The sequence below is a fragment of the Humulus lupulus genome, chromosome 9 (genome assembly GCF_963169125.1).
Source record: "Humulus lupulus chromosome 9, drHumLupu1.1, whole genome shotgun sequence".
NCBI classification, from domain to species: Eukaryota; Viridiplantae; Streptophyta; class Magnoliopsida; order Rosales; family Cannabaceae; genus Humulus; species Humulus lupulus.
The window spans coordinates 20,880,326-20,895,804 of record NC_084801.1 but is presented as its reverse complement, the minus strand read 5'-3'; the positions used below and the strand labels follow the sequence as shown (position 1 = coordinate 20,895,804).

The window sequence follows — 15,479 nt, the reverse complement described above, 5'->3', positions numbered from 1 at the left end:
TGATTTTATGATAAGCATGCTTGAATGGTTATATGAATGTAAATGTGATTATATGCTATAATTGTGAGAACCACATTATTATGTGGGTAAATCTGCAGCATGTGACTTGAGGCGATCCTAGGGAGCTAGTTAGCAGGAAAGTCACAACGGGACTTAATACTTGACTTGGGGCAAGTCAAGGGGTATTTCGAGTATTGGATAGTTATTTGGGTTATCGGGTTATAGAAATAAATAATTGGAGATATATTTAAGGTTAGGAAGCTTAGGTGGGAATACTGGGGAATTTTACCATTTTTCCCTCGAGGACGTTTCCGGTACCCCGAGCCTCGGGATTGATTTAATTGCTCAAGAATAGACTAGTAAACTTTAGAAAACAGTAGAACCAAAAGCTAAACCGGTCCTTCTCTCTTTCTCCCTTTCTCTCTCAAGGAAACTACAAAAAAACTAAGGGAATTAGGCTGTAGCACAGAGAATTGAGTGGAAGATTTGAAGGAATAACTCAGTGGAAGCTTAAGAATCTAATTAGGAACTAAGGTAAGCATTGACATGCATTTTTGATCAATTGATTATATAGTTTTGGGGCTGGATTCTAAGAGTTTTTGGGTTCTTAACTTCAAGGTTGAATTAAGGCAGAAAGCTTGGGTGTTAGCTCAGTAATTGCTTGGAGGATTGAGTCTTCCGTCAAGGTAAGCTCCAATTCATGATTTAGTGATTGAATTCTGAATTTTTATGACTGGTTTTAGTGTTCTTGAGTGTGTGAGTTTCAGAAATTGAAAATGTGTTTTGATGAGTTTTTAGATTAGGTTTCTGCTGGCTTGTGCTTTTGAAATCATGCAGGAATGTTTGTGATAATTGTGGTATATTATTGGGATGGCTTTGGATGGTTTTGAGTGAGGTTTGAGAGTTAAAAATAGAGGTTTTTCTGGGGTCAAAGGGGGTCAGGTCGCGACATAGTTCTTGGTGAGCCACGGCCCTCTGAAGCTGATGAGTGCTAGAGAGGAGGGTGGGCCACGGCCCGTGCTGGTTCTGGGTGTGGATGAGCCTCTGGTTGGGGCCATGCCGCGACATAGGGAGGTTGAGCCACGACCCTTAAGGGAATTTGGGCTTTTGGGATTTTAGGCATGGGAATTTAACCTAGAGTGCTCGGGATCGAATCTACTACCGTGTTTGGTGGAATTCGATGTTCTGGAGACTAGAACCTTATCTAGAAGTCATTTCACAATTATTAATGGTATTCCTTATCTTGGTTGTGACTAGGTATAAGCTAGGGGGTCGGGAAACGGATTGTGCTCAAGAGGCATCTCACATAACCAGTACACTTGGAAAAAGGTAAGAAAACTGCACCCGGTTGTGGATTTATAATGGGACTAAGGGTTCCTTGTTTTGTATGCTTTATAAAGGATGGCATTATGCCATGTAATAATAAACAAACGGCCTAAGAGTGTCGGAGTTTACATTAGCGCACAGGGTGCGGCTCAGCCATTGGTAGCTGAGGACAGCTTATTATGCACTAAGCTCGATTTAAGCAGACCGGAGTCAGTGGGGTAAACAGATGGTGCGACCTAAGGGTGTCGACCCTGATTATCATGTGATTTGATTGTTATTATTGATTGGTGGACTTGTCATGCTGAATAGCTAAGTGTTGGTTTGTTGATTCTTTGCTTATGTCTATGGGCTATGTAATTAGTGTGATATGCTAAGTGTATGAACATGCTTTAAGGATTATTTGGTTGATATCATTGTTTGTACTATAATGTTATGTTTTCTTGCTGGGCCTTGACTCACGGGTGCGTGGTGCAAGTAAAGGCAAGGACAAACTTGATTAGCCCTAATTCGGAGAGCTCTTAGAGCAGAATGTACATGATCAGCTGCTCAGCCGCCACGGTTGAGGAGGAGACAGGAACAGGAGACCCATAAATGTCTGTTTTGCCCTTAGAGTAGCTAGTGGTTGTTTGTACTCTGGAAATTTTGTAAACTAACTTTTTAAACACTGTTTATTTTGGAATCTCTTGTATAAAATGTTTAATTATATGAAATGTATCTTTTGAGACCAAACCCTTTTAACCCTAACTCATTAATGGTTTCAGTGACACGTTTTTAACTAAATGACTTGATTAGCAAGTCCTGCACTTTTATAATTACACAGTGTAGCGGTCTTGGCTATCCAGGGCGTTACAACGGGTCAAACCCTATTTTGCTGCTTAGGTCGACTTGTTGTAACTTTTGAGTTGTAATTAACATTTTAAATGTTTATTTTGGGATCCGATGTACGAACATAAATATTTTAATGAAATGGTTATTTATTTTGACCAAAAATTTTAACCCTAAACCGTTAATCACGTTTAGTTACACGTTTATGGCCAAGAGACTTGTTTAGAGAGTCTATTATTATTTAAAATACACAGTGCAACGGTCTTGGCTATCCAGGGCGTTACAGTAATGTTTTTCCTAGGTTAAATACATTGCATGTTTAATGGGTTTACTGCTTGGTAAAAATTTTCAGTTAAGAGCACTTAGCTTTAATTAATTATAATAGGGAAACTAGGATAATTGATTGCTTAAGGATTATCTACGAGGTTAATATTTTAATTGGGAATAAGAGAATATTGTTTATCTTTGTTGATAGATTGATTGTCGAAGGTGGAGAGTAACTCTTGACTATTTCTTTAAAATCGCAACTCCCTTAGTTCTTGAATCGTTAATCTTTAATCTTTTAATTGTTATTTTATTTTATGTTATTCATCTTTAAAACCAAATCTCCTAGTTAATTTCTGTTTATTTCTTATTTTTAATAATAATTAAAATCATGGTCCTCGTGGGTTCGATTCTTATTTACCGTTATACTGAAGTAGCTAATATAAGTTATAAAAATAAATAATTAAATTTGACCCGGCATGCGACACCTGTCACTAACACACACTTTCAATACATGTGTATGTGCTACCCATAAAGACTAGAGAGGAAATGACTCTCTCCCTTTCTCTTTAGGGTTAGACATGTAAAATCAAATCAAATTATATTATAATATAATCTTTAATATAGGAAAATAATTCAAAATTTTAAAATTAGAAAAGAAATTAAAAATATAATTTCAATTAAACACATAAATATAATCTAATCCCAAACACAAATTAATATAATTTCTAAAACAATTAAAATCAAACCCAAGCCAAAAAAAAATCAGCAATGGACGCCTCTTTTCACTTCATTCCTTTCTTCCTTTCTATGTGTTTTTGTCTATTGTGAATGTTGATGTTAACAGAACTTAGTGAGGAGAAGCATATCATTTTCTCTCTAACCTTTGTTTGATGTCATTTTTTTTTTCAAATTGTCCAATTACTTGTTGACCATCTATTTTGTCTCATTATTTGTTTGAATTTTGTGTTTCAATAAATTATATTTTGGACTCTGTGTTTTTGTAAAATGGTTCAAATAGACATCTAAACTCAATTTTAATAAAGAAAAATTAAATATGACAACACAATTATTAAATAGAATGATAGTGCTTGTATTTAGAATTGTTAGTTTGGTAAATTATTTGTGATTTTAATTAAAAAAAAGTGACTAAAGTTGAGTTTAGGGAATTATTTGAACCATTTTACAAAATACAAGGTCCAAAAAGTAATTTTTCAAAATATAGGATCTAAACAAGTAATGTGACAAAATACATGCTCCAAAAACAGTATAATTATTTTTTAATTTTAGAATAATTCTTTATGAATTAAAGATTTAAAATAATTCTTTTTTAATTTTAGAATTAATCAATAACATTTAAATTTCAAATCTTATTTTTCAATTTTTAATTAATTAATTTATTTTAATAATAGTTTCTAAATAAATAATGGGTTTATATCTTTTTGGACCATGTGTTTTGTCACATTACTTATTTGGACCCTGTGTTTTGACAAATTACTTTTTAGACCCTATGTTTTGTAAAATGGTTAAAATAGAATCCTAAACTCAATTTTGATGAAGAAAAAATTGAATATAACAACACAGTTTTTAAGCAGAATGATTTTATTTTTGTTCTGAATTGTTAGTTTGGTAAATTATTTGTGGTTTTAATTGAGAAAACATTGACCAAAATCGGGTTTAGGGTTCTATTTTAACTATTTTACAAAACATAGGGTCCAAAAAGTAATTTGTCAAAATACAGGGTCCAAACAAGTAATGGGACAAAACACAGGGTCCAAAAAAATATAAACTCATAAATAATTAAGTATTTAATATGTAGCCAGAAACAGTATAGACACATGTACTCTCACTTACACTTAACGAATCTAGTTGGCACTTACAAGCCAAAAGTGCATGGCTACAACAAAAGTATAACAATTAGGAGCTTTACCACCAAAATTTGTATTAGGGGTAATATGTGCCACAATTCAAAATAATCATGAGTTTTGATGCAAATAATCCTACACTATATTACACTAATTAACATAAAAGAGTATTATTATTAGACTCCTTAAAATGTCCAAAACCATTTAAAGTAGCTACTCAGAAAGAGTTAATGATATTCAATATTAATTATTAAATTAAGTTATGCAGTGATATGTGCGCAAATAAACTATAGAATTACACAAATAAAATAGTAGAGCAGTGATTATTTTTTAAAACATTAAATCTCAATTTAAACAAATGTTAAATTTTGACACGTCAGTATATATAATATTTGAGTAAATCACTTTATATGATATTTGTGTGCGCAACGTAGCAATTCTCAACATGATGTTGGCTACGGTGCCATCCAGTGGTAAGGCCAGCCTCAACGCAAGTTGCCTTCAAGGTGGCTTGTTGACCATTTTCTGACAACACGTCACTTTATGCGTTGGAGGAGTTAAAGGCTTGAACAAAATTAAGGCACTGTTGCCACTGTGAGGCAACGGTGATTTCTCTTCTTTTTTTTTTTTAATTGTATATATATATAAATAAAACATTTTACACATATATATATATATATTTGTTACCATTTTTTTTACCGTTTTTTAATTACCGTTTATCACATGATTTTTTTATTATTATTTTTTTGTATAAATACTCATTTATTTCATTCAATTTTCACACCATTACATACATCTTCTTCCAAATTATTAATATCACAAAATTTCTTTTCTTACCAATGGATTCCCAAAATTCTCAAAATTTTCCAAATTCTCCAAATACCAACTCCCAAAATCTAAATTTTTAAAATTCATCATTTTCTCCACATACCAGTCCCCAAAATCCAAAATTTCAATATTCTAATTTCAATCAAAATTTTCAAAATACTCCCTCTACTAATCCTCAAAATCCAAATTTTCAATATTGTCAATTTAACCAAAGTTTTCCAAATTCTCAAAATTATCCCATGTCCTCTTACCCTTACCAAAATTTTGGCTCTATTGAGACAACCCAATAAGCTCCATTCTTCACACCAACAAATTCACTACCATATGCATTTCATATGCCTTCCCTACACCAACCCGAAATGGTTTCAAGAAATTATAGGCCAAGTATGGAAAAGTCTAGTATTGATTTGAATCGTGAAACATCATCGACATCTTTCTTTGAAACCCAACCTAAACATAGTGTTGAAAGGTTGGAAAATGTAGTTCTACACAATGAAGATGAATCAAGGCATAAATGTAAAGTCAAATGGAGCAAGGAAGCCACTATACTTCTGAGAAGTGGATGGCTTAATACATCTAAGGATGTCATTGTGGGGAATGACCAAACTTCTACACATTTCTGGGCTCGGATCGCAGAATACTACAACACCAACCAAAAAGGCGAGCAAGCAAGAACTGGAAGGAAATGCAAAGATCATTGGAACAAGATGAATCAAAAGGTGGCGCGTTTCAATGGGTGTTATAAACGAGTACAACAAGCACATCACAGTGGTTGGTCTGATGAGCAAATTATTGAGAATGCACATCAATTGTACAAATCTGAAAATAACAACTCAAATTTTCTGCTTGTGGACTGTTGGAGATTGCTAAAGGATGAGCTGAAATGGAATACAATGTACCAACCAAAAGGTGGTAAGAGAACAAAGGTGTCAGATACAGGGGCATTTACTTCTTCTTCCAATGCAGACATCAGTGATGATGAAGTACGTGAAGTGCGCCCTACTGGCCAAAAGGCAGCAAAGAGAAATGGGAAGGAAAAAAAAGACACACATGCTAGATTTATAGAGATTAGTGAACGGAAAGCATTTGCATTGGAGAAATTGGTGGCGATAAAGGAGAAAGAGGCAGAAGATAATAGGATGACAAAATACATGGATTATCTCATCATGGACATGTTGCATATGACTCCTGAACAAAAGAAAGATCATGAAAACTTGTGTACTTATATTAATAATAATATCCTGAAGTTATAATTGCTATGTATTTTTATCAACCGTATTATTATGTATTTTATTTTATTTAAATAAATTATCATTTATGTTAACGGCTACATTTTAACGGCTATATTTTAACGGCTACATTTCAACGGCTACATTTTAACGGCTACATTTCAACGGCTACATTTCAACGGCTATATTTTAACGGCTACATTTCAATGGCTATATTTTAACAGCTACATTTCAACGGCTATATTTTAACGGTTACATTTTAACGGCTATATTTTAACGGCTACATTTTAACGGCCACCATGTCTATAAATACCAAATTTCAATATTCCTTTTACTAAACTCTCCATTCAATCCTTCATTTTACTCTTTCATTCATCTTTCATTCCCAAATATCATATACTCTAAGTTCAACAATGGATTCGCCAAATTCTCCGAATCCATAGAACAATATGAGTCTAGAGGATATCATAATTGTAGAGTGTATTGACGATCATGATGATCAATATTTCAAAGCGCTCATGGATGGGGGTAGCTCAAAAAGACAAGGAAGAAAGAGAGCCCACATTGATAGAGGTCATGTAGAAGGACACCAACGTTTGTTCGATGACTACTTTTCTGATGAACCGGTGTATACAGAATATCAATTTCGAAGAAGATTTAGAATGCGTAGGCATGTATTCCTACGCATAGTGCAAGCTCTAGAAAATCATTCAGAGTATTTCCATACGAGGTTTGATGCAGTCGATAGAAGGGGGTTTTTTCCATTACAGAAGTGCACCGCTGCTATGCGAATGTTGGCATATGGAGCGCCTGCCAATTATGTTTATGAGTATGTTCGAATTGGTGAAACTACTGCTATTGAATGTCTAGTCAATTTCGTTCGAGGAGTGAATGATATTTTTGGGACTAAATATTTAAGACGGCCCAATGTTGGGGACATTCGTCGCTTACTTCAAATGGGGGAGGTGCATGGTTTTCCAGGCATGTTGGGAAGCATTGATTGTATGCACTGGGAATGGAAAAATTGCCCAGTTGCATGGAAAGGTCAATTCACGCGAGGTGATCACGGCAGACCAACAATCATGCTCGAAGCAGTTGCGTCACAAGATCTTTGGATATGGCATGCATTTTTTGGTGTTCCATGATCCAATAATGATCTCAACGTGTTAAATCAATCCTCAATATTCACTGATATCTTACAAGGGCAAGCTCTGAGAGTTGAGTTTACGATAAATGACACACAATACAACAAGGGGTATTATCTAGCAGATGGTATCTATCCAGAGTGGGGTACATTTGTTAAAACTATCCCACTGCCTCAAGGAGAGAAAAGAAAATTATTTGCCTGATGCCAAGAAGCGGTACGCAAAGATATTGAGCGAGCACTCGGAGTACTTCAATCTCATTTTGCTATTGTACGAGGACCAGCACGTTTTTGGCAAAAAGATGTTCTCAAAGATATTATGTATGCATGCATCATATTGCACAACATTATTGTCGAGGATGAAAGAGATGCATATGAGAGTTTGTTTGATTTTAATTATGATGACGGCCCCGCCAACACCCTAATGGTTGAAGTATTGCATGGACCTATTTCTGACTTCCCGACAATGCTTCAAAGAAATGCTGAAATTCGTGATAGAAACATTCATCGCAATCTTTAGGCGGACTTGGTAGAGCACATATGGTCAAAATTTAGAAATCATTTTAATTTGCATTTTTTTAATTATGTTAGATTGATTAATTATGATTATGTCATTTTATAAGTTCCTTTAAATTTCGTCTAATTTAAATTTGATGTAATATTTATTTATATTAATATATGGATTTAAAAAATTTAGTGTGACAATATTTATAATTACAAAATAATATATTAAATAATAATATGTGGGGCCATAATTGATAACTTTTGGTGTGGCTTAGCATTTGAGCATTTTTATGAAATAAGTTGATGCAAAAACTAAAGAAAGTACCAAATCATCTTCCCAGATGAGGGGCCCAGCCGAGGCTTGATCGCCGTATACATTTATATATATTCCCAGACACTCCTCCGGTCAACAGTCACTTTCAATCCCATCCATTCACTTTGTTGGACCCACTCACTCTGTGGACGAGATTAGCCCAGCGGTCACCTCATCCCCCTGCCCGAAACAGTCACTATCTTTCAACGGTTCAGATTTATCCTCTTTTTAATCCAATCAACGCGTATATTAGTATAATAATATTAAAATAAGAAAATTCGATGAAACGGTAAAAACGAGAATATTATAATAAATAAATAAATACAATAAAATTTATGGATTGAGATTTTATGGGTGGAGAAATTAGAGAAGAGTCAAGCCCCGTGGTAAAAACCCAGAAAATTCCAATTCTCTCGTAAATTGTTTCTCGAGAAAATTAACTAAGAAATTTTTTTAAAGGCCCAATTTTCTTTCTTCCCCCAAATTTTCCCAGAGAAACCAACCAAACCGAACCAAATTAAAGAAAAGGAGTAGGAGGAAGAGGAAGAGGGAAGAGGAAGAGGAGGAGGAGAAGAACTGCCAAAGAGGGTAAATTTTTCAATTCTTTGAAAACCCTAGCTTTGCTTGGAATTTTTCTGTGGACAATGTAGAAAAGGGGTTTAATTGGGTGTCTTCGTTTTTTGTATTCGTTGTGTGTCTCAATTATCAGGGAGTTGTACCTTTGTTTCGAGTTCGTTTTGCTTGTTGTGAGGATTTTGAATTTAATGTCGGGTTTTGGGGCGCAATTCGTGTTGCAAATTGATATCGATGTTGCTTATGTTGAAAATTTCGCGTTTTTTGTTAGCTTATTCAGTTCGATTTTTGGGTTTGCATGAATTTGTGGGCTTTTGCTGAGTTAATTTTGTTGAATTTTGGGGTTTAATTGAGTTGGGCTACGATAATTTTATTATGGGTTCAGTTGGTTCTGTAACGTTTATGATGTTGTTGAAGTTGGAAACTTGGGAATTGAGATGCGATTTGCGAGTTGAAGTTAGCAAAAGCTTCCCGATGTTACAAAGTTCAAAGAGGGAGCAATTGGGTATTCAACGCTATCTAAATATTTTAAGGTTTTTTTGCTGTCCAAGTTGGTTAAATTATTAGAGCTAGTTAGGGATTGATGTAGCTTTCGAGAAAGAAAAAAAAGCAACCAGTTATGGTAGAGCTTATTGCTATGTGTCACTAACGCCAGTTCATTCCAATTACCTTTGATGCCTCAACAGAACAACTTTATTATTTACATTTTATATCAAACTGTATTTAAGTCTGCCCCAGCCAATCAATTTTCAATGGGTTTATGTTTAGAAGTTTTGTAAAGTTGATTATGAGGCCTTAGAATCATTTCCAAGTGAACACTATGTTTTGATTGTTTCATATTAGATATCACAAATGCATGGTTCAGCACAATTTGGTTTATGATGGCTAGATTTTCCAACGGTACTGAATTTTGTTTGATATTGTTATTGTTACTTGTTAGTAATTGAAGATCTTAAGTTGTTGCATTTCAAAGAACTCACAGGAGACTTTCAGATATATCCATATTGGAATAAAATCATCTACAGAATCGTGCTGATGCTGCTTGCTTTGCATTCTTTATTGATTTGCATATTGATTCTCTTTTGTTGTAGGTCAGAATATAGGTCTTTTATATTTTTACTGTTTCTAATTGAAGACTGTCGTTTGAATTATGGTTATTCTTCTATGACTTGGATATTATTGTATTACCTAGTTATTTTGGTATCTAAATGATGGTTTTAGTTCTTATTTTGTCAGATATTGAGGATTCTGTGCACTTGGTGGCGTCATGACGTCTTCTGTGCATGATCTTTCTGGTATTATTTTTTTACTTAAATGTTACCGTTATGCAGTACCTTTTGATGTATTTATTTAACTTGTAAACGATTTGCAGAATTGGACTTGTTATTCTATGCTACCTTTCAGCCTCCTTTAATATAAAAAGATTGCTTTATTTGCAAGTATTTTCTTACTTAAATTGGGACTATTTGTTTTTTTTTTAATATTATTTATTTTTTAGTATATACTATTTCACCTCCTTGTGTACGTTTAAATTCCTACACCTAGCTCTGATACCGAGTTAAAAGAAATGGTTTTTAATATTCTAATATATTCACTGTACACGAATCGTGTATATAAAGGATTACAAAGATATTACAAGGATCCCCATTTAGGGAAATAAATCAAAGAATAAAATTAGGGAAATATTCCTTAATAACTACCTTCCTAAATAATAGCTAGACAGCTTTACACAGAATAAAACTTAAAATAGAATAGATTTTCCTACAGGTTTCAATAATACTAAATTACAAAATACTCTTTTGAGCTTATGCAATACTAAATTACAAAATTAATTCTTTATAAAAAAAATGAAATAGTTTTTTTAAACATTATAAGAATTTTTTTTTAACATATAATTTATTTAAAATGATTTTATAATATGAATTCTCAAAAAGTCGAATAATATTATTGTATAAATATTTTGTTTTAATTAATGAAATTATTTTAAATATTTTTATGAAATTTTAGAAGTAAAATGGTATATACTCTTCATTTATTTATTTTGTGGAGAAATTAATATTCTGTTATTGTGATCTTACCTAATGTACTTCAAAGTTAGAATAGAATTATATTTGCAGTGTAGATGTCTGTGCCAAGATTCTAAATTCAATTGCTGACGAATTTGATGACCCAATCTATTAATTTTTGTGTAATGACACAATAGGAAGATACTGGTTTAGGTTTTGATGGTGGTGGTTGTGGTGATGGTTTCTGTGATTGTTTGGTTGGAGATTGTGTATCGGTGGTAATAGACAAGGACGGACTTACTCACCCTCAATTTTTTTTTTAAATATAATATGTATTATATTTATAGCCAGACTCTTTAGTATCCATTTGCCCACCCTATTTAGTGTCTATTTCCCACCCTATTTCATTCTTTATACATACATGTGTATAAATATGAATAGCGGATGCTTTAATATTTTCATGTGTATAAATATTATATGTATATAGAGCCTGACTATTTAGTATATATACAATATAGATATAGATATTGAACAAGCAAAAAAAGGTAGAGGCCCAAAGTATTACTTTGGTGACAAAAATTGCATTAATCAATAAATGTAGAGGAGTGCATAGCTAGCTAATTTTTTTTTTTTTTTTTTAAAATGGAAGTTGTGACGGGAAATTTAAATTTATTATTTCTCATTAGTTGTTTTCTTTTTCTTATATAAAAAATTCTAAGCTAATTAATTTTCTTTTCCTAATTAAATATTATAGTTTGCCCACCCTAGAATGTGACCCTAGGTCCGTCCCTGGTGATAGAGTCATGACATGTAGTAATGGTGGTATCCTACTAGTGCTGATTTCGTGTTTATTATAATAATAAAGTTCCTAAAATTTTCTAAAAATTATGTAGGCATAGACCGTATGCAGAAGATAGCCCTTATTTATTGTCCTGACTCTTTGGCAAGACTGTGTTTGTTTGTTATTTCAATTATTGTAACTTGTAAGTAGGTTCTTATAAGAGATTTGCCTTGTAATCTAACTGTTTTGATTTTAAAGTCCACAGATTGTCATAGGTTCTTTAATGTATGAAAGGTTGTGTTATAGTTTTTTCATTTTTTTGAAACTTTGAATGTTCTTACTGAACCTGTATTGTAGAAATGATGATTTATGCAAGTCATATATGATGAGCCACACTTGCTCATTTCTAGGCTCATCACTTCTACTGATAATATATTACTGGAGTACGTTGCCTCTGTTGTAATTTTTTGGTTTCTCTCAGAATCCTTACTTCACTAGTTGTATTATATGTTTTGTGCTTCATAATGTTGATATGATGTGTTAATGGTCTGTGCATATAGTATCCAATAGCAAGTTTTTAGTCTCTGCTGTCCTTTGGACCTTCTCTACTTCACCAGTTACCTGTTTTTGTGTCCTCCCTCCACTTTTTATTTATTTATTTTTTTGTTCTTTCCTGCAATTTTTAACCTTCTTGACAATATTGATTACACAGACAACTGTGAAGCTGATGAGCAGCAAAAGCAATCAGAATCTCAGATCCAGTCTTCTTCTCCTGCACCTGGAATGTCTCATACTGTAATGTCAACTCCAAATGTTCAGTATGCAACCAGTCCACAATTTGGAGCAGGACATGCAGTGGTACGATCTTGAAACAAAAATCCTTGCCGTTAATTCCTTTCATACAATGATATCCACAAATTGTTCTGTTTCACTGTAGTTTACAGCTATCAAATGATTACATTTTCTGGTGCATATGGATTTGCTCAAAACTTCGACATGATCTATTCCTATTGTGTATACACATACATATTATTGTGTAGATGTGTTTGTCCCTAACTGAATGAAGATGTGACATTTTGATTTAAATGAATTATTCAGAGTTCATTGTTTAGGAGGGAAGAAAGATCCACGTGCATGATAAATTGGATTGGTCTTCTAAATGATTTTAAGGATTCTACACTCATAATTCATTGGAAGGGGGTTACAAGGACGTCAATTCCTTCTTCGGAATTTTTATGCTTTATATGTCTGACTTAAATTGCCTCAACAATCAGGCATTGTTATTGAAATATTATCTTCTTTGTTAGCACCTTATTTTTAATTAATGCTCATTAAATATTTTCTGACATTAAATTGCCTCAATAATCAGGCTTTTTTTATTGAATTTTTTCTTCTGAGTTTGAGCTGTTATACAGTTTAATAATTTGCTAGGTTTATAGCTCTTTAATTTACACATTATGTTGTCTTTCAATAAAGAAAATCAAGGTTTGTTTTAGACGTGTATTCTATACTTCATGAAGTTTTAGAATTGGGATTGAGTTTTCATCAAGTGTCTCCTAAATCTTTTAGGAACTGGAATCATGTGATGTTTGATTGCAAAGTTTTTTTTTCATGCGTATATTGTGTTTAAATATTTGTATTGTTTTTTCCTCATAGCCTCAAAAGGGAATTGGATTGCTGACACTAAGGTGGTCCCACAGAAATTGAGTTCCCCCTTAGTAAGCAAATACAGGAGTTGGAATAAAATTCATTCCTTTCTTCTCCATTTCCCTGAAAGAAAACCTGGCATAACTTAGTAGCGTTGTCAAACATTTGAAGTAATGCAAAGTGGAATCAAATACTTCGTGAGGTTTTCCTTTTTCATTCTTCTAGATCTGATTTATCCTCTCTAATTTTTTTGATAGCAACTGAATGGGTCAAATGAAAATACCAACTGGCTTAGCTTGTTTTTGCTTTTCTTTATCTGTTTTGATTTCGGGCATGAATATTATGTGTAAAGTGCTTACTCATGCATGGGTGTTATATATGTGATTGTCCCATTATGGACAATAACAACTTCTAAATTTAGAAAACAGAAATCAACGATCAATCATAAACTACTCAAAATTCAGAACTTTGAGAAATTCAACTAATAAAACCTTGTCTGATTGAAGGCACCGGCGGCAGCTTATCCATATCCAGATCCTTACTACAGAAGCATCTTTGCTCCTTATGATGCACAACCTTATCCTCCACAGCCTTATGGTGGACAACCAATGGTATGCAGATTCTCACATTCAACAGATTAAAATTCCCATATTGGAATGGGGTAGTTAACTTGTAATGGAACTCGCAGTTTGTCTATCTAAATATCATGGTTGTTAATATGTGCATTTTTTCAGGTCCATCTTCAGTTAATGGGGATACAGCAAGCTGGTCTTCCTTTGCCTTCAGATGCCGTCGAGGAACCTGTATTTGTGAACGCAAAACAATATCATGGCATCTTGCGACGCCGACAATCTCGTGCAAAAGCAGAATCAGAAAATAAAGTTATAAAGTCTCGAAAGGTATTATTATGAACCTCAAACTTCTTGCTTTTTCTCTTAGATTATGAAGTGACTGTCCGAGTGTTGTGATAGTAGCATCTTGGTTATATGTTCTGCTTTTGGTTTTTGCTGTTTCTAAGTTCTAACTTGATATCAAACTTACCTTGCAGCCATACTTGCATGAATCTCGACATTTGCATGCATTAAGAAGAGCTAGAGGATGTGGGGGCAGGTTCCTTAATGCAAAGAAAAATGAAAAGCATGAAGATGAAGATGAAGATACACAGGTTGACAAATCACAGCCTCACATCAATTTGAACTCCGATAAAAATGAACGAGCCCCTGCAGATGGCACATCCTGAATATTCTGGAAGCATCATTCAAAGGGGTCACAAAAAGCAGTTAGTCATAATCAATGCTAGGAAACTAAGATCCGCTCGTGCGTGCGTTGGCTACTGGTAGCCGATGTTCATCACGATGGGGTCTATACTTCAACTGAGTAGTGTGAATAGTTTTTTCAAGTGGTAAATTTGTAGGAAATGTTACAAAGATGAAGCAGTCAAGTCTTTTTGAAAAGCACATGATAGTTTCCTTCTCCATGAGGAGACTACTTCATTTTGGTCTTTACTTAATGAGGTTGGAAACTTGTTTTTTAACAAAACTCAAAAAGAGAGAGTCGTTGTAGTTTGGTTTGATTATGTGTCATTAGTTTTAGAAGAAAATCAGATTTAGATGTTGTGAGATGTGGTATTAGTTTCATTCCATTATTGTCAACTGAGGAATAAAGGTGAGTGGTGTTGGCTTGAGAAAAAAAAATGGTGGTTTGTTTCTATTACCATGTTATATGTTGGATGTAAGTAGCAGATTACAACTGAAAATGATTTTCTTTCTCTTTCCTTTATTATTGGTGGGGGTGGGGTGGGGTGGGGTGGGGTGGAAAGAGTTGTGGGTGTGGATTTCTAGAAAGCTGTACAAGTTGAAACATCAAATTTACCTTGCATTTTAAGAAGGAAAAAAAATGAAATTCAAAGGATTTTATTTTCAATTGAATTAATAAATTAAGAAATTTTTTTTTAGAAAAATTAAAACTAAAATGTAATTTTTTTTAAATTTACAACAATGGCAAATGTCTATAAAAAAAATATTATAAATAAATCTCTTATCTTATCAAATTTGTGAGAAATATTTTCTTCCATTTTTTTTTCTTCTATTTCTCCTCCTAAAAGTTGTACAGGTCATTTCTTTTCACTTATAGGTGTGTTGTCTATTAGCCTTTTCTCACCCCAACTTGGGCTT

General features: G+C 33.4%; 3 protein-coding genes across 6 annotated transcripts; all 3 read left to right on the top strand.

Moving 5' to 3' along the window:
* Positions 1-5,467: 5,467 nt before the first annotated feature.
* On the top strand, positions 5,468-6,361 carry LOC133799494 (glutathione S-transferase T3-like). Its single transcript, XM_062237509.1, has one exon. It carries the CDS (start codon positions 5,468-5,470, stop codon positions 6,359-6,361), a length of 894 nt encoding a protein of 297 aa, XP_062093493.1.
* A 494-nt stretch (positions 6,362-6,855) lies between these two features.
* Positions 6,856-7,540, top strand: LOC133799493 (uncharacterized). The gene has a single exon (XM_062237507.1). The coding sequence runs from the start codon at positions 6,856-6,858 to the stop codon at positions 7,480-7,482; it is 627 nt and encodes a 208-aa protein (XP_062093491.1). The 3' UTR covers positions 7,483-7,540.
* Positions 7,541-8,649: 1,109 nt separating this feature from the next.
* LOC133802301 (nuclear transcription factor Y subunit A-7) lies at positions 8,650-15,084 on the top strand. Of its 4 annotated transcripts, none has more exons than XM_062240585.1 (7): positions 8,650-8,886; positions 9,289-9,376; positions 10,108-10,166; positions 12,371-12,516; positions 13,812-13,916; positions 14,040-14,204; positions 14,354-15,084. In XM_062240585.1, exons 3-7 carry the CDS (start codon positions 10,139-10,141, stop codon positions 14,543-14,545), a joined length of 636 nt encoding a protein of 211 aa, XP_062096569.1. In that variant the 5' UTR covers positions 8,650-8,886; positions 9,289-9,376; positions 10,108-10,138; the 3' UTR covers positions 14,546-15,084. The 4 variants fall into 4 exon arrangements, with proteins under 4 accessions (XP_062096569.1, XP_062096571.1, XP_062096570.1 ...); XM_062240587.1 differs by having other exon boundaries at positions 10,093-10,166; XM_062240586.1 differs by lacking the exon at positions 9,289-9,376 and having other exon boundaries at positions 10,093-10,166.
* The last annotated feature ends 395 nt before the right edge of the window (positions 15,085-15,479 follow it).

Bases quoted from the DNA above. Each gene is read 5' to 3' on its own strand.
- LOC133799494 (XM_062237509.1), top strand. From the start codon at position 5,468: ATGGTTTCAAGAAATTATAGGCCAAGTATGGAAAAGTCTAGTATTGAT.
- LOC133799493 (XM_062237507.1), top strand. From the start codon at position 6,856: ATGGATGGGGGTAGCTCAAAAAGACAAGGAAGAAAGAGAGCCCACATT.
- LOC133802301 (XM_062240586.1), top strand. From the start codon at position 10,139: ATGACGTCTTCTGTGCATGATCTTTCTG. The intron at 10,167-12,370 runs GTATTATTTTTT...TTGATTACACAG, and splicing joins TTCTGTGCATGATCTTTCTG to ACAACTGTGAAGCTGATGAG. The intron at 14,205-14,353 runs GTATTATTATGA...CTTACCTTGCAG, and splicing joins AAGTTATAAAGTCTCGAAAG to CCATACTTGCATGAATCTCG.